The sequence below is a fragment of the Neopsephotus bourkii genome, unplaced genomic scaffold (assembly GCF_033783945.1).
Source record: "Neopsephotus bourkii isolate Nb327-2 ecotype Australia unplaced genomic scaffold, CSIRO-AGI_Nbou_v1 NB_951, whole genome shotgun sequence".
NCBI classification, from domain to species: domain Eukaryota; kingdom Metazoa; phylum Chordata; class Aves; order Psittaciformes; family Psittacidae; genus Neopsephotus; species Neopsephotus bourkii.
In genome coordinates this window covers 2,904,040-2,926,662 of record NW_026901445.1, presented here as the reverse complement: position 1 = coordinate 2,926,662, position 22,623 = coordinate 2,904,040, and the positions used below count along the sequence as shown (strand labels likewise).

General features: G+C 42.4%; 1 protein-coding gene across 5 annotated transcripts in view; it reads left to right on the top strand.

Annotated features, from left to right (window-relative positions):
* Nucleotides 1–22,253, top strand: part of ARHGAP22 (Rho GTPase activating protein 22) — a 150,564-nt gene extending 128,311 nt beyond the window's left edge. For all 5 annotated transcript variants that reach the window (XM_061358823.1, XM_061358821.1, XM_061358822.1 and 2 more), the window contains 6 exons: nucleotides 2,501–2,708; nucleotides 6,615–6,747; nucleotides 11,224–11,297; nucleotides 13,067–13,188; nucleotides 16,289–17,189; nucleotides 21,353–22,253. In XM_061358823.1, the coding sequence (XP_061214807.1) occupies nucleotides 2,501–2,708; nucleotides 6,615–6,747; nucleotides 11,224–11,297; nucleotides 13,067–13,188; nucleotides 16,289–17,189; nucleotides 21,353–21,581 (1,667 nt within the window). In that variant the 3' untranslated portion in view covers nucleotides 21,582–22,253. The remainder of the gene's footprint in view (nucleotides 1–2,500; nucleotides 2,709–6,614; nucleotides 6,748–11,223; nucleotides 11,298–13,066; nucleotides 13,189–16,288; nucleotides 17,190–21,352) is intronic.
* The last annotated feature ends 370 nt before the right edge of the window (nucleotides 22,254–22,623 follow it).

The following is a 22,623-nucleotide window of genomic DNA, read 5'->3' as shown; positions in this document are numbered from 1 at the left end:
GAGCCTTCTCTAGACATGCCCTTTGGGAAACAGAGCTGTGATTCAAAAAGTAGAGAATTGAGAAAACAGGGCTGCAATCCTATAGTTCTCGTGACATCTGCCACAGCCTGGCCTCCCTAAACCTGTGTGTCTTTTTACCATGTGTAATTTTAAAGCAATAGATGGGTTTGTTTGGAGGAATTTCTTTGTCTCCAAGGTGCACAGCTTGGCTTCTGACCCAAGCTTGCTACAACTAATGCTGTAGGACCTTGGTTTGCATTGACTTGTGGTCCAGGATCAAACATGCAGAGGAAGAGAGAGAAATGGTCACTGGCAGAATAGCATAAGGGAGGTTATAGAGGATGCATGTTCCTGGATCATTGCTGTGTATATTTACTATGATATGCAATGTTGAGAGTTACTCCCCTATGAGCAAGTTCAGCAGAGAGGCTGAGAGATGAACAGGCCATGGAGACTTCACTTTTTCAGCTATGATCTGGATTTGGAAGTTGTCTGAGAAGCTGGGCTGAAAGGGTTGTTCTTTCATGGCTGCCTAGCCTCTGTAAGTGCCCTGGAAACTCTTAGACAATGCTGAACCCCAGCTACCAAGCACTTCTGCTATGCCCCGCCGTGACGGTAGGGATTACGTGATGAGATTACAAAGCAACCTGTGCAAAAGCAGGAAGAGATTCCCTGTCCTAGAACGTGACTTCAGAGACACCCTTCTCAGTGAAAATTCAAAGAGATCAGAAAAGAGAACTAGTAAAACATTTACTCTTCAAGAAAACCAATATTTACAGTGATAAAGATAAGTCACTCCCATGCTCCAGGGCATGCCCTCTTGCCAGAATAAGGAGGGAATTTCCTTCGAGACTCGGCCCTCCAGCTCTGATACTGTAATACAGTTGTTTAGGCTGGAGTGTAAGGAAGGTTTCTGTCTTCTAATGTATAACAAACTGGCAGGGAAAGGAAACTGGACTTTCGGATCTTTCTTGCATGTTTCGTTCAAGAAGCTGAAAGTGATAGTGAAAGGTTTGTTTCTCTGATGGCTCAGCAGGGATGGACTGAATACAGAAAACAGGTATGGTTTGACATGATATCTCCCATGAAGGACAGTGAATGGTGGTTAGGAAACTTCCTGCCAGGAGTTACTCTCCCATGAATATAGCACTAAAATAAAAACAGAAAATGTGGTTATTATAACAAAAGTAGAGCATTAAGAAAGGACTGAATCCCCTGGTCTGGTGTAAGCACATGCATGCATCCGTTAAACACTGCTACTGGCTATTGGTTCTGAACACAGTATAACTCCAATATTGCATGCTTCTTTGAGTTTATTTTCCCCTCAGACCTGCAGGATTGAGTGCTGAATGCATGATCTAAACCTCCTTGATATCAGTGGAAACCCTCCTGTTGCTTTGAGAAATCTTCGAATAGAATATCCTATCTGCTATGGTCTGGTCTCATCTGAAATTGAGTAGATTCTGTGATTCCCTAATTTACTGAATTCTTATTACCAAAATATGATTAACTTGAATGCTATCCTCCCTGACTCCACCACATGTTGTAAGATGCTAGAATTAGGGTTTCACAACACAGCTCAGTGGCTGTCCCTTTAGATGGAGCAGTCTCCTAGTGGCAGTGATTAAACTAAAACCTCTGGGTCTTACATCCTGAGCCTCTTCTATGCTGCTGAAAAGATCTGGTGCCAATAGTGGCATTCAGCAGCTAGTGCTGACCAGGAGCTCCATGTCCCCATAGAGGAAGACAATATTTCATACTTGATGATATATGTCTACAGCAGGTCTGACTTAAAAGAATTGCCTATGCTAGTCTTAGAGTACCTGCTGCTTCTGATATTTTCAAGGTGCAGGAAGTACAGCACCATGTTGTGGCAAGAATTTTGCATGCATTTTACTCTGTTTTAATTCTTATTCAGGAATTTTAATTAAAGGAAAAGAAATAAAAATGTAAAGCTTGCAGGATGATGGGGGATTTTCGCTATAGCCAGTTTTAATGTTGACAACTGTATTCTGTCATGTTATCAGTCCCCTGCTAGTGGGATTGCTACCTGTTGGGCTGGGCAGCTGCAAACTGTTGAAGGGCAACTGTGTGACAGCTGAGGTGGGTGCCTGCAGGAAGGGTTTGTGTCTCATAATGTTAGTGTGGCCTTTGTTTTGGCGTTCTTGGGACAGAAGATGCATAACTACTTAATTCAAATTTAGCGCTGCTGCGTATTTTATACATTATGCATAAACATAATATTAACCCCACCTTTCTTGCATATAGTGAGATATAAACTGGCTTAGGGCAGAGAACAGTTTGAAGCACTGTTAAGCAGGAAAAAGCCCCACTCAGCATATAATTCTTAGCTTTAAAATACTGTTTAGAAGTCTGCTAGAAACTGGACCTTCTCACAGGTTCACCCCCTCCATATGAGTTTCCCTCACTGTATGCCCTGATCCATAGCTCTAGAAGAGTTTAAGCTGACACACAGATGTGTCTTGCTCTCTGTTGGCAGGGATCTTTGGACAGCGATTGGAGGACACTGTACAGTACGAGAAGAAGTATGGCCAGCGTTTGGCCCCACTGCTGGTGGAACAGTGTGTGGATTTTATTCGGGAGCGAGGTCTTACAGAGGAGGGGCTTTTTCGGATGCCCGGCCAAGCCAACCTTGTCAAAGATCTGCAGGATTCTTTTGACTGTGGAGAGAAGCCCCTTTTTGACAGGTGAGTTGACATCACCAAATTCAGGCTAGTTTATCCGTGGCATGTAAAATCTGGCAAGAATGGCCTTGCAGTGGCTATTCTAGTTTACATGTTCTTTCCATGCCATCATTCCCTTCATTTAAAGTGCTGCTTGACCTTTTTCCTGCATGGTGTTGGGTGCAGAGGCCTTCATTCAGCTAAATGCTTGAACAGAGGGAGAAATTGAGACCATTAAGCTAGCTAGTTGGCAGATCCACTGTGTTTGTGGCAATGTCTTGACTCTTTCCCTTTCTTTGTCACCAGGTTTCATAATAGGCACCACCATCTTGCACATATTTGCTGGCTGTGATGTGTGCAATGTATAGAATTGGTGAGCATGTCATAACAAAGCATTTTCTGACTGCAGAAGAATTATTTTTTCATCCACAATTTCAGCAGTTGAAATGATGGCATTTATTTCAAAACAGTAAATATCTTTTGATTTTCAGCAAAACTTGAGTTGAATGTTTCTGAAATAAAAATAGCAATTTTGCATTTTTCTTCCCAGTATAAAATGTTGATGTAATCACTCCTTGCCTCGTACAAACACATGCTTGCTGCCTTCTTGTCCTGCTGACCATACCAACGGCAGGGAGCAGCAGGGCCAGCTGCTCTAGTGAGCAAGGTGAGCCAGGAGCCAAGTTTGGCAATAAGGCTGGCAGAGTCAGTGATACAGTCCAGTGATCACCTGGCAAGTCCATAGTGATGAGGCAGCTTAAAGATCAGGCTAGGTAATCTATCCATGAGTCAAGAGTCCAGATCAGCAGGGTCTGTACCCAGGCACAGACATGGCTGTGAGGCAGTGGGAGCTGTAGCTCAGACACAGGATAAACAGTAGAGGCTCAGTTTAGTATTGGCTCCCATGAGAAGAGTGCCAGCCCTGGCTCAGAGCACTCCTGTCCAAGGTCAGCAACGGAAGGGGGGCAGCTCTCAGCTGTGCTGTGTTGGCTCTGAGCCCAGGCAGTCAATTCATCAGGAGGGATGGATGCTCTCAGGGACCTTGCGGCCAAATCCTGTCCATAACTGTAGCATTTCCTTCCTTCTCTCATATGTACATGCTACTCAGAGGGACAGTTAGCATTGTGCTAACCTGAGGAGTGCTTTGAGAAATGGACTTTGACCCTAACAAAGGCTTTGAACTCCAGGGATATTTGGATCCAAGGCCATTTTGCATATCTGGGCCAATCTCTATCAGAGGTCCATAAGTATGATCAGATTTGGGATCTTGACTTGGACACCTGGCTCTGTTTCTTGCTGGAAGTCACTAACACCACTTTCTCAGGCAGCATCTGGTGTATCGCCAGTACATTAACCTAGGGGATCACTTCGGCTGGACCTACAGCCAGTCTTGACATTGCCAATAGCATCCCTGCCTAGTGCTGGAGGAAGAGGAAGCAGTCTCCTGCATGGGAAGCACAGTGTTTGGTCTCATCCTGGGAGGAATATCCGTAGAGTTTATTTGTAACATTCTTATAATTCTTCCCTCCTCTCAACTTCCCAGACCACCCATCCTCCTTTCTTTGATTCTTAACCACAGTTGGCATTTGCTCTCTAAATAGAAGTGTCAAATATTTGGAGATATTTTCATGAAAAAAATAAAGTTTGAAATCATCAAACTGTCTCACTTCATCTTTTCTTAAACAAAATCTCTGTATTTTTAACTGAATGCCTGGGTTTTTCTATTTTAGAATTGGAATTGTTTTAACTCATGGAAGTGAAAAAAGTTATTTTGGAAAACCCTTGTATTTTGGAACAGGAATATCTACAGAAGGAATTAATTAGGAATGATAGTTTCACTTTCATCTTTAGTCTAATTAGTCTAATCCATACTAACTTCATTGTCATGAAGATAAGCCAAGTCTGCCCCCAGCATTTTTAAAGCAGGAAGCACCTTTATTTCCATAGGCATTTACACTAGCTAACTAGATCAGTGTTAAGTCTCACCTTCAAAAGAGGCAGTAAAGATCTCCATGAAGGAATGCCTGCCTTCTGGGTAGTTGATCTGAAATGTGATAACTGAAGGTTCAGCACAGAATTAAAGGAGGCAAGCCTAGGGGACGCAAATAGTGTGACAGTTGAGAGTCCCCCCATCATTGCCTTTTGCTCTTTCCACCGTAAACTCAGCAGTTTGTAGGCCCAGGTCTCTGATCTTTGGTATGGATCATCAAAGATAAGGGGAAAGGCAGTTCTACTTCAGCTAAGTGAAAGCTTTTCCTGCATAATTTTCTTGATGTATACTAAAACTATCCATATATGGTTTATGATAACTAGGCAGCAGCAAATATTTTCTGCAAGTGTAAAATCTGTAGGCTTGTTTCCAAATCAGGTGCAGGGAAAGGAGCATCTTTTTTTTTTCTTTCCTCATTGCAGTCAGTGCTTGTAGATGGCTCTTGTATGCAGAGTGAACTTCCAAACGCTAGAGCCTGCCTGCCCCATGGTGGATCAAATCTCTTTGATGACTAATAATTAAAATAGCTATTTTTAAAAAGGCTTGCATTTCCAATTTGGGTTTTAAATGCCTATGTATATTCTTATGAAAGGACAGGTGTTGCTGTTTTGGAAGCACCTACAGCAGTCTCTCCTTTTGTGCTTCCACACTGCTGCAAGTTTGGCTGGATTTCACATGGCTTTGAGAATGGAGCAGTAACTGCAGCCAGCAGACCTGAAGCTGTAGTCTGGGTCCTGCTTCTGGGTAACAGTCATATCCACCATCCATGCCTAAAACTCTACACTAAAAAAGAAAAAAACAGTAAGGGTGATGACCTCCTCTGTACAGTATTTACAATCAGCTGAAGAAAACAGCCATGTGAAACTGTGGTATTCCCAAATGTGATGGAGCTGTTTAACAGGAATAGCATCATCAGGATTAGTAGCAAGTGGTAGCTGCCAGCAGCTACTGTAATTTTTCCTGTTTTGTTTCAGCTCTGTGCTCCAAATATGCTTAAAAAACATACTAAGCAGTAGAGATTCAGCTTTTAGACAGAGGTGAGTATTTGAAGCTCTTGCTCCATGGTTACTGATATGTTTTTCTCATTCTTTAAAGACTTTCAGAGCAAAGGTGGGTAGTGGGGAGCTGGTGACAGAATCTCTTTAGCTTTCCAACTGTCAAAACCTTCAAGGTGGTCATCTGCAAAGATTAATAAAGTTGTACATCATGAGATTTTGAATTAGAGGGGTATTGTCATACACCAAAAGCTGAAAAGGGCCTTCATCGTAGGATCTGACACCTCAACCCCAACTTAAAGGAGAGAGAAGAGGAAAAAGAAGTTCCTGGAGCGGGAGAGAAAAGAGAGTGCTTGATATCCCAGCATAACAAATGGGCTAGGAAATGCCAGATACTCCAGCCTAACAGCTGTGCCAAATGGCAATAGAGAGCCCAGAGGAAATACAGGTTCCTCCATTTTTGTCTGAATGATTGACTAGGATACTTGAGAGCCTGGCCTATCAGACTCAGGTGGGTGCTGGCTGGGAAGAGTATCAGACAGGAGTGATAAGTGAGAGGATCAGAGGTTATGTTTGATGCATGAGGATGCAGAGCCCTGCTCTCTGCTGTGTGGTCACTGTGCACTTGCCTGGTGGGTATTGCCCGCAGTCTTGATCCACATTGGCTGAGGAACTGCACCACCACCCTACCTTAAACAGTATCATGCACATATATCTTCCACTGCCTGTATTGCCTGAGTTTCATTTTATGTTGACAAAATGGGAGGTTTCCCTTGTTCCCAGGTAGACCCTCCTGCTTAGTACAGGCATGTGGCAAAACAGCTTCTGTCCATGTGCCTACTTTGTCTCTGTCCCTGCAAGAGACCTTCATGCACCTCCAGAGAAAGTCAGCAACCCTTAGTGTGATGTGGGTTTCTAAATATCCTTCCCTCTTCTCTATTGCAGCAACACTGATGTTCACACTGTGGCGTCCCTCCTGAAGCTTTACCTTCGAGAGCTGCCAGAGCCTGTCATCCCCTTTGCCAAATATGATGACTTTCTTTCTTGTGGACAGCTACTCTCAAAAGATGAGGGAGAGGTCAGTGATTCTTCTAATCTGCCTCCTTCTACCTCAAAGGTTGTTCCCCAGACTCAGCGTAGTACAGCTTTTTTCTCATCACTCTTCAGTCCTGATTTAAATCAGTGAAGTTCCTGGGAACCTTCCTCTGAGTTTTCCTGAAGCCATGAATTGGGCATTAGTGTCTGTAGATAATTTGCAAGAGATTCATGGTGGGAGATCTGGATTCCTTTCCAAGCCTTAATGTTGAGTCATTAACAAGCTGTATGAAGTCACTCCTTTTTTCTGTGTTTTCAGCTTCATATATCAGAACAGCTTCCCAAAGTTTTGGTCGATGAGGTGTTGATCAGTGTGATGGCCTTTGTCTTTTCTAGTGGAAAGGCACTACAAAAGGGCAGCTTATGATATTATCCCAAAATAGGGGGAAATATGCTATGAATATTTTTCCAGAACCTTCTTCTGATGTTCCTCTCTTTGATTTCCAGGCAAGGAAAGGGACTGACAAAAACCTCTAAGTCTGTGGCAAGCATGGAAATTTTGATTCAGTGCCTGGGAGGAGCAGGATAATTTACAATATGACTGATTGATCTGTTTCATCCATATTGTTCCTCTTGTGGTGATGTCTGAGCTCTTTGCTGACTGCAAAGGCACGTTGGATCTGGTCTAATGCAGGTGGAACTGTGCCACTTTCTAAACCAGAAATTTAAATAAGTTGTAAAGATTGTTGTTGGCTAAAGAAGCAAAGGCCTGAGGGGTTGTAAGTTGTAAGTTGCAGTCCATAGTTCTGTCCCTTTTCTATGTGTGGCCTCAAAAGCGAACTCACATCTTTGTCTCTGGTGGGGATTTTAAAAGCTTCTTTACTGAGAGCCTGCAGTTCACCTTCAGTTCAAGTGGTATAAGACTCTTGGGAGATTCAGTCCTTCTTGATGCCCGTAGGAAGACGCTTGCTTGCATGCATCAAATGTGGCATATCTGATAATGTCATTTTTTTATGGATATAAGGCAAGTTTTCTTCAGTCTAAACTCACGTGATGTATCCTGGCCAGCTCTGAGAAAGCAAATTTCTATGTATGACGCAGCATATTGCCACACATGGATATGCATTTGTATTCTGGACACAGCTACACCGGTGTGCCAGTGCACTAGTAGCACTGTCTTAATGGGTACAGGTATGTGACTACCACCTCTCAAACTTTCTCCATTTCTTCTTTGTACTCAGGCAACTCTGCAGGGTGCTGTTACAGACAGCACAATGGTTGATTTCACAAGAAACAGCAACATTTCTAAGGCAGTGGAGCTGGTTGCGTTTTGGTCTTAAGATGTGCAGACTGGGAAATTTTGGATCCATTAAGCACTATTTCACAAGAGTAGAGACTCTGCCAAGTTGAGCAAACATAATTGTACATCACTGCTCAGCTTATTAACTACGTAGTTGCCTGATTTTGCCTGCACAGGCTGCAGCAGTTTGGGAAGCAATATCTCTGTTGGTTTTGTGGGAGCAAGGCCAGACTCAAATGACTCCTGGTGCAATATTCTCTTTGGATTAGAAAGCCAATGTGGAGCACTAGATAGCCAAAATGAAAGCTTACAAAATACAGCACTGTTTATAGCAGCACAAAGTTGTCTGACTAGACTGCTGTAAACATATTTATTTATTTTGTCAGGAAAATCTGGAACCTCAACAAGGGCCGTTTACCTTTTCAGAAAGAAAGGTGAAGTGCACACACCAAGGGTGGAGATGCAGTACGTGCACAGTAGCACGTGGAGCAGAATGTAGCACAAAGTATACCCAGCCTGTAGGGCCTGACTCGCCTATGACATGGAAAATCCCACTGCTCAAAAATGTAGTTTCACTGAAACCATAATGCTTTAGCATGAAATGATAAGCAGGAAATTTCAAAATAAAATGCTTCACTTTGAAAAAGTATTTGGATTTTTTTGAGTTAGAGTTTTCGATTCAAAATATTTTTTTTTATAGTTTTATACACCCACCCCCCAATAAAATCCGAATTATTGAAGGCAAAATAGCTGTTCAGATAAAATTTCTGGCACCTCATGCTGCTACACTGTGACCATAGATAGGAATTATTGTGATGTTAGCTTGGCCTAACCTCCATCTGCAGCAAAAAATACTCCGGCACTGCCCTAAACTTTCAGTTTTTCATTCAGAATGCTGTTCATCTTCATTCTGCACCCAGCTCATCTCTGATGTTGGAATGCAGACAGAAATGTAACAGAGACCTTTGGCTGTGCTGAGGCCTCCAGGTATGTGAGCAGGAGTGCAGCATTTCTAAAGATTTGATTCTCATGCCAACTGGTTTGGAGGAGGGATTGAAAATGAAAACAATTTTAGAGTAAGAATGAATGAAAGATCTTCAAATCTCTCAAAACTCATTTGAGTCTGAGCTGACTTGATACAATAGCATTTTAAGCTTCACTGCTGCCTGTATTCTGGTGGTTCACGTAGCAGTTCAGTGGGCTAAGCACATGGCTTTGAATTTCTAAAGAGGGGTCTGAATTTGAGTGAACATCTGAAGTGTTGCTATCCCAACTAGAAGCTCCTAATTGCTGCTGAGTTGTTACACACGTTACAAAACCCTTGTTTTTAGGATCACTCCTTGGAAAGCATGGCAAATTACACGTGCAGCATTTTCAGCAGAGTAAGAGTTAATACTGCAAAATACCATGCTGAATTACAGTGCAGTGCCTCTATGGATTGTTAGGTTGCAGCCATAAGCACCATTAGTGCTATTTATTAATAATGGAGAAGATTTTAGCTTGCATTTTCCTTTTTTCACTGGAGTGTTAATAGGCTCAGCCTTCCGCCATCTGTTGGTGGGTACAAACCTGTGGCAGACCTAATAAATGCTGCAGCCTTTTTTAACCTGGAAAGTGTTAGTACCTTGACGAATATGAGGATACTCCCTGTGTAATAGCACATTTGTGACAAAGCAAGAATGATAAATTTTTAGAACCTTTTTTTTTTCTGTTAGCACCTTGTACTTTTAGGTCATGTTCCCTAATGACCCCTAAAGCCTCCCTAAAGAGGGGGCTTTCTGTTCCAAAGCCTCCCTAAAGAGGGGGCTTTCTGTTCCAAAGCCCCCTCTTGCATCCAACTGAGAAATGGTATTTCAGAGCACTTGAGATACAGTGGCAAATGTTTGAAATAAATTGGGTTACAAAGCAAAATTCAAGAGGAAATTAGGTCCGTTAGCTCACCTATTTATAGTTCAAACTTCTCACTTGGAAGCTGGATGACCCGAACAACTGACCTTAACGTTCACAACAGTAGCATCTGTCCTTGATTCAAGCTTTTAGAAATTTAAAAGAGAGGATTGAGGTTGTCAAGGTGGCTGATCTTTTGTTGGTGCCTCCATTGTTGTCTTAGTTAAACCAGCGTAATTTTAAAGCTAAGGAATTAAAAAGGACTTTCTGCTTTTAAGAATTTTTTTAAAGTTTCATTTTTTATTAGAGGACTTTTTGTTGTGTTGGGACATACAGGATAAAAAAAGTGTATCTACATTTAGGGTGCTAAGGGTAGGGGTGGTGCTCTCTGGATCTTTCTGACTTGTCTGGACCAGAGATATCAGGAAGATCTTTCAAGAGGCTGGCCAACAGAATTTGCTCCCTACCAATCCTTAGAAACTGAGGAAAGTTGAAATGAGTGTCCTACTGCACTTCTTTGGGTTGGAACCAGCTGCTTCTGGAATTTCTCTGTTGTTAGTTAGCAGCCTTCCATCTTTAGTTAGCAGCTTTGCTCTTCCCAAATGGGCTTAGGTATCTGTTTTCCCACAAAAGATTTAGTTATCAAAACCCAGCAAGTCTCCAGGGCAACTGCAGCATTGACAGGAACAAGCAAATGATGCTTGAGATGTGGAAGGACAATAGCCTTCTGAGTCAGAGGTTTTCATTAGATAATTTCAGTAGCTTCAGGGTTTTAAGTCATTCCTCCAACAGATGTCTCATCTTACATTTTAGTGCAAAGACAGAATTCGTTTGAGGAAATGTGTCACAACTAAGAATGACTGCAAATGGAAGTAAGTTATTACAAAGGAAGCAGTTGAATTGGAATGTTGTTTAGGTTTCTCAGAAAAAACTCTCCTCTGCCTAGTTAAGCATTGCTGCATGTATTTGTGCTACACTCAATGCCTCAAAGTTTCAAATAGGCCAGGTGCTGAAAAGACACATTTGCTGGTACATTTATACAATCCCAGTGGGCAATCTGTGAAAACTAGTAGGCCTCACTAATTGAAAGCTTCCACATTAACCATTGAAGTTGACAGGATGATTTCCACTGATTTTGAGAACCAAATCAAGTTCCGGACATCAGTTCTTGACAGTGGACTGGATGACACTCTTTTAAAGCAGTCTCATTTTCTTACCTGTTGTTCATGATTTTGAATCTGGAAAGAAGACTTTGTAGTACTGAAGGAAAGTCACGTATGCTTTGCATCCTTTATATTAATAGCTCTCCTTCTTGTTTTTCCTGTCGCTCAGGGTACCCAGGAACTGGTTAAACAAGTGAAGAATTTGCCCCAAGCCAACTACAACCTCCTCAAATACATATGCAAGTAAGTGAAGTTAATTAACACTTGGAAAAGTAAGTTTATGAGGCTCAGTCTTAGATGCAAATAATTTATTCTGAAAGTATGAATATTCAAACATCACTTTATATGTAAGTTACTGCTATAAAACATGTGGAGGTGAGTGTGCCTGAAGGAAGCTCTTGTTTTATCCAAGATCATCAACCAAGCAATTTGCTGTCACCCACAGCAAAGATACTAATATGTTATATTATTTATTTCAGAAGCTCTTAGAGACCTGTAAAGAAAAGGATTTTTTCCAGGTACCACACACTTGGAAGATTTATGATGCAAGCTGAATAGCAGATGCAGTTATAATAGCCAGCCTGGCCTCAGCGCTGTTTTGGAAGGGGGTTGGGAATAGCTTCCTCTTGGAATACCATGGACTCTGCAGCCTTATCTCTTCCCATCTCTGCTGATCTTCCATTTTTGCAAAGTGGGCTGGAATGTCTTTTGGGAGTTGGAACTGACTGTTATCCTAGATCCAGTGTAGTGCACTTTGTCATATTTTAGATCTCTGTGGTAGTTAGTCTCTTTATGAACAGTGGGATTTCACATCTGGGGCAGGCAGTAGACACAAACGCTTACATGAAGCCCACAAGTTATTCAAGAGTCGTGAAGCCCTTCCCAAGTATACAGACAGATAACATTTCTGAAATGTATTTTTGAATGCTTTAGAAATTATTTTTGCTTTACCATAGAAGCACATAGTCCTTTGTTTTAACAACTGAGCACCTCAGAACATGGATAGCTGAAGCAGGGGAATATAATGATACATTTCTCTAAGTGAAAAACTGAGGAAAGGAAAGTCAAGTAGAATTTGCTTCTCAGTGAAGAAAACCGAGGATTCTTAGGTCTCAGCACAGCGTCCACCACAGGGCAAAGCTGCAGAATAAATGGGAGTGCCAAGAAAAGCTATGCTGCCAGTAGAAGCATTCAGAAATTTGCCAAGTAGTGCAGAATGACAAGGAAACTTTCTGCTTGCCAAAAACCGTCCAATCATCCAAAAATTATCAATAGATTAGGAAATGGAGTACAGACAGAGTGAGAATACACTGGGGGCCACTGAGTCCTATTTCCTGCTGTTGTAGGTTTGCATGTCATATAGCCCTTTTTACAACTCAGCTAATTATGTGCAAGCTATTAAGGTGTTTGTTACAGCCCCTCTTTTCCAAATTACAAAACATTAACTGTTACAAACCTTCTGCTGATTTCCAGCTTATGTATTTAGATACCCACTCTGTCTGGATTTCTTTGTGTGCTAACTTTGGCTTGCATAGACATTTTCTTGTGTTTGTTTGCCCAGAAGATGGACTCACAAGAAGCATTTGGGCTATTTCTTTATCTGTATTTTATTAGATTCAAGTCACAAAGCTCTTTCCACAGGCTTCTAGTTTGAGAACGAGGACATGACTGAAATGTCTTTTTCCTTCTGTCCTATCTGGAAGCGAAAACTGGCAGAAGTCAAACTGTGTGATTGGAGATTTCCCATAAAAATGTGAAAATCTGTCATTTCATACCCAATGGGCTGATAAACTGGTACTTTTGACAGAAGCCATCTTGTCCTCTCTTGTTCATATACTAGGGAGGGATCTGAGGTTATTACTGAGTATTAGTTGCATTAGTCGCTAGAAGCATTTCTGGTATCAAATTTCCATAAGCACAGGCCAAAACTGTCCCTCCTCCAAAATGTCTACAGTCTGAGAAGTGACTTGTTATTTCTCTCCTCCTTTGATTTTTTGGGGGGGCTTTTTAAGGTTCCTTGATGAAGTTCAGGCTCACTCCAGCGTTAACAAGATGAGTGTCCAGAACCTGGCTACAGTATTTGGACCAAATATATTACGGCCCAAAATGGAAGATCCGGTGACCATGATGGAAGGTAGGTACTACTCTCATGAAATAACAGAACACCTGTGTTTTGGAGTTGTAAGAGTATGCTGGAATTCATACATTCATTGATAGTTGTGTCACTTCAGAGTCAGCAGCAAGTAAAGCACTCCCTTTCATTAGTGCCTGTGAGGGAATGTACAGGTTCACCTGTTATCCCACTCACTGCTGGCCTGGGAGTGTCTCTCCACCACGTGAAAATGCCTCTGCCCTTTCGTAAGTTATTACATGAAACTCTTTTTGAGCCCACTGCTAAAATGAAAGCTCAAATGCTCTTCAGAAGGAGCATGCTTAACTCCCGAACTGCTGTCATTTGGTATAGATGCATTTTGGTGGTTAGACAGCTCCCTGTAAAGGATATCCAGTCCTCCATCCCTGAAAGAGGAACTGTATTTTTTGCTGTGCTACAGTGGCTATAACTAGGTGTCTTAGAAGTCTTCTCTTCTAAGCAGGCTGGGTATGGGTCAGAACTTCACAGAACCCAAGGAATCAGTTGAAAAATCACTGTTTATTTTGGATATAAAAATATGAAGCTTGAAAATTATCTACCTCCATATGGTTCAGGAAATGCCCAGGCCATGATCTCTGGCTGGCTGGCACCTGAGCTGGGATACAGCCCCTCTCCCAGGTGGCAGTGCAGCACAACTGTGGTGCAATTTTTAGCACAGTCTTTGCATCAAGTCTTGTGGGATCTTGGCAAGCCTGCTGGATGAATCCATCAATTCTTTTGCATTATGCACAGATGGAGATGCTGTGCCCAGGATGTCTGAACTCAGCCCTGGCACAGCTCCCTAGCTGTAGGGAACAGCTCATACAGTGCTCTGCGTGATGGAAATCCTTCACGGAACACCAACATTATAGAATCATAGAATAGTTAGGGTTGGAAAGGACCTTAAGATCATCAAGTTCCAACCCCCCTGCCATGGGCAGGGGCACCTCACACTAAACCATGTCACCCAAGGCTCTGTCCAGCCTGGCCTTGAACACCGCCAGGGATGCAGCATTCACAGCTTCCCTGAGCAACCCATTCCAGTGCCTCACCACCCTTACAGTAAAGAACTTCCTCCCTATATCCAATCTAAACTTCCTCTGTTTAAGTTTTAACCCATTACCCCTTGTCCTATCACTACAGTCCCTAATGAAGAGTCCCTCCCCAGCATCCTTATAGCCCCCCTTCAGATGCATTAGTAGCAGCAATCTCCTCATCTCTGCACAAATGACCTCTGAAAGGTAGTGCAGATGTGTGCTCTCCAGATGGCAATTCATTATAAGGCAGCAGACCAAATTCAGAGCACAGCCTGATACACTGTAGTTGTTCAGGGACTCGAAGTTTGCTGCAGAGATGTGGGCCATATTATAAAGGGAAGATTTAACATCTTCCAGTCGAAGCAGTGAAAGTACAAACGTGGGGAGGAGAAAAAGGGTGCAAGAATAGGTTCTGGGTTGTTTCATATTAACAAAGGTGGGGATAGTGGAGACCTCAGTCTGTTGTGTGATGCTGTGACTTCCCCTAGTGGCAGGTTGGCCAGCACTCCAGTGCTGATAAGACTTTCCGCCTTGGCCAACAAAATGCTTTATGTTCTGTTGCTGCAGATGACAAGTTCAGGTTCATTCACCTCAGGTATTTCATTATGCCTTTCACCTAATAGCAGAGGTGCTGTGCTGTGTGTAGGTGCACAGGTACTACAGATGCTATGGTCTTATGGTCTCTCTTAATCATCAGAGAAAAACACTGCAGAGACCTGACCTGGAATTCTGTATTATCACAGACCTGAACTGTAGAAAAATGGGGATCCAGTAGCTGGAATTTTAGTCTTGATCATTATACTCATAAGCAACAGTGATGGCAATGTTTTGTTTTATTGTTAGTTAAGAATAGAAGATCGGTTAAACAGAAATAACAGAGAAGTGGAAAGACTCGGTGAATTTTTTTAGCTTAAGGGTAAGATGGATCTGTTAAACCAACTGGATAAAAAAAAAATAGTGCTGACAGTTCTTAACAAAAAGCACTTCAATTGTGTTTGTTTTCAAATTTAAATCATGAATTTCAAATAGAAATATCTGAAGTGTGACAGCTAAATTGTTAGGAATCTTTTCTCTCCAGAGAGGTTTCTTTTCTTCCATGCATTCACAGACATACCATAGAAATTGAGCTCAGTACCTCTTGCTATCAGGCCAAAACCTTATTATTAAATTCAGGCTCTTATCTTGAACCCCTGAGGATGTTAGTCTTATTCTCTATTTTGGACAATACTTAAAGACAGAACTGTGTATTTGCCCTTAAAGGTTTTCCTCTTTTGTAGAAAATGCTTTGTATTAGGTTCAGGACGTGATGTTCTGTGTTAGTTCATAATGGTCTACTCAACTACTGGAAAACAGTGACAACTCATTTCTGTGGATAGGTAATTGCAAGTACTTTCTGTACTTGCTGTACACTTTCCGCAACTGCATGGATCATACAGATGTCATACTTTCTGTAAGTTTCTCTATACACTGAGCGCAGCAGAATCCCTGAACTGAAAGTTCTGGTTCTTCAATGAGCCCTGTCTCTGAGCCTGTTAAGATTGTAAAACTGGATGTAAAGGTAGCTCTGTAAACATACTGGTTTTGGAGGTTGGACAGATCAGTGCTCTATCCCAGAAGCTAGTGTGTGCAGGCCTGGAATGCATATCTACCCAGAGGTATGCTGTCCTGCATGGATTCAAACACTGATTTGGGTACTAGCTCTGTACCCCTGCCTTGGTGTGCTACAGGCATGCCCTGTTTTCCAGGTGTCCTCCTCATCTGTTATCCTCAAAGGTGTCATTAAGTAGGCTTCTTAATCATTGCTAGTGATCATTTGTACTCTGCTATATTCATGAGCTGGGCTGACACCTGCATCCTTCACAGTCCCCATTCCCAGCAAAGGGAACAATTCCTGTCTCCTGCAGTCCTGTACAGAAAGGTCTAGAGTAGATGTTTGTGCAGACCCATTCCAGTGCATGGTAGCCACAGGCCTGCCTCACAAGGACCTTACAGGGCATCTCACAGACAGAGGTGTCTTGAGGTCTTCCATGTCTCATCAATCGCTTGTCTCTGTTTTCTCCACACAGGCACCTCACTGGTTCAGCACCTGATGACGGTGCTGATAAGCGAACAGGGGCGAATCTTTGCTGTTCCTCAGGCTGATGTGCCAGGGGGCCAGCTGGAAATCAGACCTGTGCGCCAGCGCAGTACTGTGGAGTGGATCTCTGAGGAGGATGGGGAGGACAACAGGTCGGAGAACAACATTACCAGCCCTACTGATTCGCCTTCTAGCAATGCTGTAGTACTAGAGACCACTCCTGCGCCTGCAGTGAAAATCACTCCTTCGGAGCACAGTGGCAAATTGACTCAGCCTGCCACCAGCCCCAGCAAAAGGGTGCAGACACTGCCCCCATGGAAATACTCCTTCCGCCAGCAGGGAACACGATCCGTGAGTCCAAAGCTGGGCAGCTCATCCTTAGATATCCCCAACCTCTCCTCCAGTGGGAACTGGTTGATGAATGGACTGTACTCCCTTCGAGGCCACCGCCGGACAGCCTCTGGGGAACGAGTTAAAGACTCTTGTTCTTCCCAGAGACTCTCTACTTATGACAACGTCCCTTCGTCCAGCCTCTCCCTTAGCACACACAGTATGGCCAGCACCACGTGGTCTACATCATCATGTGAGATCTCTGTGATGGACTCGGTCAGCAGCTGCGCAGCCTGCCGGGCCAGTGACTCTTCTCCTTTAAGCTCTCTCAAAACTGAGTGGATCACTCAGGACTCACTGTCTCAAAGCGAGGTCAAGACTGCAGATCTGGAGAACAGCTTTGAGAGGTTTCAAGCATGCAGCAGCAGCAGCGAACAGAGCAACCCAGCTGCAGCTTCCAGAGACTCTGTCCAATGCTCTAGGGCCTTACAGAGCTTGGTTGTGGAGCTAAAGACAGAGCTGAGCAAACAGAGGACTGAGTACGAGACTAGTATCAAAAGGTAACGTCATCTGCAGGGGGGACAGTTGTCTGTCAGCATTACTCCTGTTGGAACATGGGTGTGGGATACCAAGTGTATCAGGTTCTCAGACCTGGAGTTTGGGTTTGGGAGATAGCAGATGTGGTTCTGCTCTTTCCTCACTGCTCTCTGAATATAACTTCCCTCCCTCTGATCTGAGAGGATCAAAAAAATGGGATTTCCATCAAACATGGAATTCCAGTATTTCACATTCAGTGTTTCCACTAGGAAACTAGAAATGCACAGATAATACCAAAATCTGCTCTTAGTTAGTGTCCTTGGAGAAACAGCAAAGCAAACATCTTAGAGGGACTGGGACCTAGGGTGGCCAGGCCTTAGCAAGGGAATCTTAGTCTGCAGGTGCCAAGAGGGCACCAACTGAGAGTTTCTTGCTGCTTTTCCCAATGGAAATATCCTTCAGGAAACTGATCTTCACTCTTCTGTGTTTTGGTGGGGGTTTGGTGGTGGTGGTGTTGGGATTGCATCTCAGCTACAGCTTTTTTTTAGTAGCCCTTTTGTGTTGAACTTCTAGAAATCTCACTTTTGACTTTTGATGTAGTAGTGGTCCTTTGCTCGTAAGGCCACATGCTGACTCAAAATAGCAGCAAGGTGCTGCCTATACAGCAGATACGTGAACTGTGTAGTTCTTAGGCCACTCTGATGCTTATTTGCACAACTGCAACTGATGGTGCTGTATTACAGATCTGTGCTCAGAAAAATTCATTCCATTTTCCAGGAGAGGCTGTAGGAAGTAGAAAGTATTGATAACAAGGAAGTCATATTTATTCATGTGAGTTAGTGTATTAGTTATATTGTGTGTTAGTGTATTAGTTAGTATACTGTATTAAGTGCTTTATAGAATGACTTTCAGGGAACTATGCACATGAAATATTGTTGCTTAAAGGAATTAGATGTGTTTTAATATACAGCCATATGCAAAATTGCACACCATGTTAAAATACAGAATAATCATCATTGACCTGGGCTCTGCAGCACACATACCTCGCACGGAAGAAAGGTTGTAGTCCCATTTCTTACAAAGAGTCCAGTTCTTAGCTTTTTTGTGTGTGTTAAGGTGCTAACTATTAGAACTGATAGTGTTTATGTGACTCAATTTCCAATCAGTCTCCCAAACATGGTACCAAAAGCACATATGACTATTTGCAGGGATTGCATAGCACAGCTTTAGGCTACATTTGTTGCCTCACTCTTTTTGTTGTTGTTGTTGAAATATTGTCTCAAAAATGTATTTGAACTCTGTTCTCTTCCAGTGGGACAGTGCTTGGAATAGGAATTTCACTTGCTATTTTCCTGCTTTATTGTATGATTTCCTATGGTTGTGGTTTGTCAGACTGCAGCTTTTCTGCATTGTACTGCCTCGGTATGTGAAGATGGAAGGAGAAACCATGTAGCAGTTTGGTTCCCATCTCACATCACAGATGGGGAGAACCCACCTTGTATTCCAAGTAGAAGAGCTGCTGAGAACATCACCAGTTGCTAGTATGGTGTGTTGGAAAATGTCTGTGAATGAGGATGGTAGTTCATGGCTTAATTGTTGTTGGTTTGTTTTTTATTTTAATGCCCTAGTGATGCAGAATGGGAGGGAAATGAGGGTATGGACTTGCGTTTAATGCTGTAGAGCTGCTCTGGCAGGCCTTGTTGCAGGGATATAATACTATACACGAGACAAGGCTGCAAAACTTGGAAATACTTACCTGCACATTTTTACCTGCTGCCTGGGGGGAGAGATGGCATTACACCTTATCAGTGAAACCACTCCAAATGGGGCCTTCTGCTCTTGACACCGGGAATGTTCAGGAAGAGCTGGTTTTCATTCCAGCTGTTGAGCAGTTTCAGCTGCTTCAGCTCTAACACCTGCCTTCCCCTCCAGCTGTGCATAGACAGAGTACTGGGGCTGGAGGGGAGGACTGTAAACTGGCCAGGTCTTGCAGGGCAAAGTAGCTAAGATAAAAATGCCTAATGAACTAACAGTTTCATAAAACCAAGCAAGATGCAATCAGTGCCTTTTTTGTATTAAACAGGATGACTCCAGCTGTTCAGGACTTACAGCCTGAAGGATCCTGCTGTCAAGTCTAAGAATTTCATGCCAAGTTTTTCAGCTCTCAAAAATTTTGCAATGTTTTTACAACATGTGCAGCAATTTCCATGTGCAAAAACATGCTCCTCTTGAGACTGCATGAAAGTCTGCTTCTGTGGAAATACAGGAGCTAACTAGGAAAGAAAGGAGGCAGCTTAGCAGGAAAACTGGGCTGCCTCACTAGCTTTATTTTATTGACGATAATTTAGTCCCCAAAAGCAATAATTAGTTCCTTTACAATTGTATGTGTGCTTGTGTGGTTTGCAGAACTCGTGTGTGTAGCTGGGCATATTTTAATGAAGGAATATGAGCTTTTTGTTGGCACATACATAAATGGAGGGAAAGCAGAATCAGTACCTGCCTGGGGCAGAGGTTAGGAGCACTTGCTGATTGAAAAGCTGTTATTTATCATCATCAACTGCCCATTTTCTTTCCCTTAGTCAGAGGGAGGCATGTTTTATGGCCTTCCTGTAACCAGCCTGTTCAAGAGTATTTCTCCCTCAAGGTTATTACAATTATTAGGCATTCTCTGCTGAGTTTCAGTAACTCATATTTACCACCTGGGACTCTTAAGGAACTGGAAGTATCTTACAGAGGAGTATAATGTTGCGTATGGAGAAATGCAGTTAAGTACTGTGACCCTATGTTAATTCAGGACATGGACAGCTAGTTTAGGCTGCTGTAGCTGATCTGAACTTTGTGGTGGGAAAATTTAATCAGGATCTCAGAGCTGCAGGATTTAACAAAAATATTATAAAGGGTATGTGTTTGTGTGTAGAAGCATCCTGGCTTCAGGTAAGTCCTCTTGTATTACAGAAAACAACCAGCTGGGTGATAAAAGTCTGCCTCCATCAAGATGGGTGTTTTTTTGCAGCCATGGTACACATTTCTGATCACTTACTAGTGCAGGTGTCAGTCTGCTGGACTTGGTAATCAGCACATCTGTGTGTGTGAATTCTTAACTTGTGAAAGTTGTAATGATCATATTGACACTCTTAGCTGTGCCTGAAGGAACAGTTTGAGAGGATGCACTGCACTGCCAGCATAATAGCTTCTTGGTCATGAAACTCAGACCTTCAGACAATGGCACAAAGGTCATCCTTTGTTTCCACCCCCCTCTTTTATTGTTGTGGAGGCTGTAGCATGTCCCTGTTGAATGTCATCTCGCTTGTCTAAAAATAACCCATTCGGTTTCACAGGGAAGTCAGGCACCCCAGCTTCACAGCTGGCTATTATGGAGATCAATGAACCTAAGAGAGGGTGGGGTTTTGGTTTTTGTTTTCTTGGTTTTATGTTGTGGTTTTGGGTTTTTTTTGTGGTGGGGTTTTCATTGTTTGGTGGTTGGTTTTTCTCCTTGTTTGCTTTGGTTTAAGTTAGAAAGTGGACACTTTTCCATGAAAAGCCTGATTTCTAAAATCTTAAGCCTGGCATTAGAGCTTTGTGCCCAGATACATTTAAGGTCTGTTCTTCAGATTCTTTCTTATATGTAATGTTGGTCTTTGTAAAATCTTGTATAGCATGAAAAACTTTTATTCCTCCACCACAATGTCAGTGACAGACTTTACAGAAAAATAGCATAAATTGCATGGTGAGGAAGGAATACAACCTCATTCCTACCTGACCTCTTAAGGATGTCCCTCTGTACTGGGTATCCATATAGCAATTCACAGTATCAGGATTAAAACAGAGGTTAGATTATTTTGGAATAATATGTGAACTCAGCTGGAGGAGTTAATACATCTCCTTGGACATTGTCTGTTGGCCAAAAGTAAGCATTGTTTTGCAAGACTTGAGCATATTTTCTCAAGATACAGAGGAGGCTCCAGCTTTCAAGGAGTCTCTGCCCTTCAACTCAACATTCATGAAATGACAATTAGTGCCCTCCTTTAAAAATTTCTCTTAGAATATTTTAACTCTAAGTGGAACAAACTCACATTTATTATAGCTATCATCAGCACTATTTATCCAGCCACTTAAAAAAAAAAAAAAACAACAAAAAAACCACCTTTCTTTTTTTTCCCTTTCCTCTCTCTCTTTTGGTTTTAAGAATTGAAGAAACAAGCGCAGACCTGAGGAAACAAGTGGTCAGCTTAGAAGAAGAACTGGACCAAGAACGAAAGAAATACACAATGCTGGAGATAAAACTGAGGAATTCTGAACGTGCTCGTGAAGATGCTGAGAAGAGAAATCACCTCCTGCAGAAGGAAATGGAAGAGTTCTTTTCAACATTAGGATGTTTAACTGTTGGGAGTCAAAGTTCTAAAGGCTCCAAGTAGAACAAGCTGATGAAAATTTTATTTCTGGCAAAACCAGTGAAAATGCACATTTTGTTCTGGTATACTCATGCATCATGAGTAATTTTACAGTGATTGTGCTCTCAGTGACACTTGCTCCGTTGTCTTTACGTGTGCTGTAGTATTTGGGTCAGCTGGTAAAGACTGCTAAATGTAAGGCTTGAAAGTGTAGGTGCCAGTCTGCCAAGAGAGTGGGCATCCTTTTTATCCCCAAATCAAAAGATGCTGTTCTCCATAGCTGTACTATTGCCATTCTCTTATTTACTGCACCTTTTACTGGCTCAAGGACAGTGGAAAGTCCTGCAACATGGGAGGAGTGGCCAGAATCGAAGGACAGGTTGAGCCTGAAGCTGCAAGCCTCCTACATTTGTGCTTGGGAAGATGGCAGTCCCAGTATTTTACCTCATTCAGTGCAGTTTACCACGCTGATTTAATGAGTTTCCTTTTCTTCCTGCTCCCTGCATAAAGTTTGTTCAAGTTTGTTCTCTTTAAAGTGGCGTTATTTTATGAAGATAATGTGAAAACAAAGTCTACAAAGGGGCTAAAGATACCAAAATCTTGGTAATTTACTAAAATTGTTCCTTACACAGCAAACAGTTCCAGTGTTTCATAAAACTGCAATTTATTAAAGGGTATGTATGTGATTAATAATCAGATTGGCCACATAAACTCAATGGAACTTTAAATATGCGCATTTTGCCCTAGGTATCTGGGGGGTTTTGAGCCACTAATAGAGCAGTATTAGCTGCAAGAAGATCTCATGAGTTGATACATACTGATCAGATACAGAGGAAGATTCTTACAGACATAGAGAAGATTCTTACCATCAAAACGCTTCCAGTTGCTGAGGGACTTTTAGCTGTAAAACTTTAATAGCAAAAACCTATGGTAAGATAAATTAGTATAACTGGGGTGGGGGGAGGGGGTGGGTGTAAAAAGTGAAGGGTGGAGATTTATCTTTAACCTTCCCAGGCCAATTTACACTTATCTGCCTTGTAGCATTTTCATTACACCAGTTGGTATT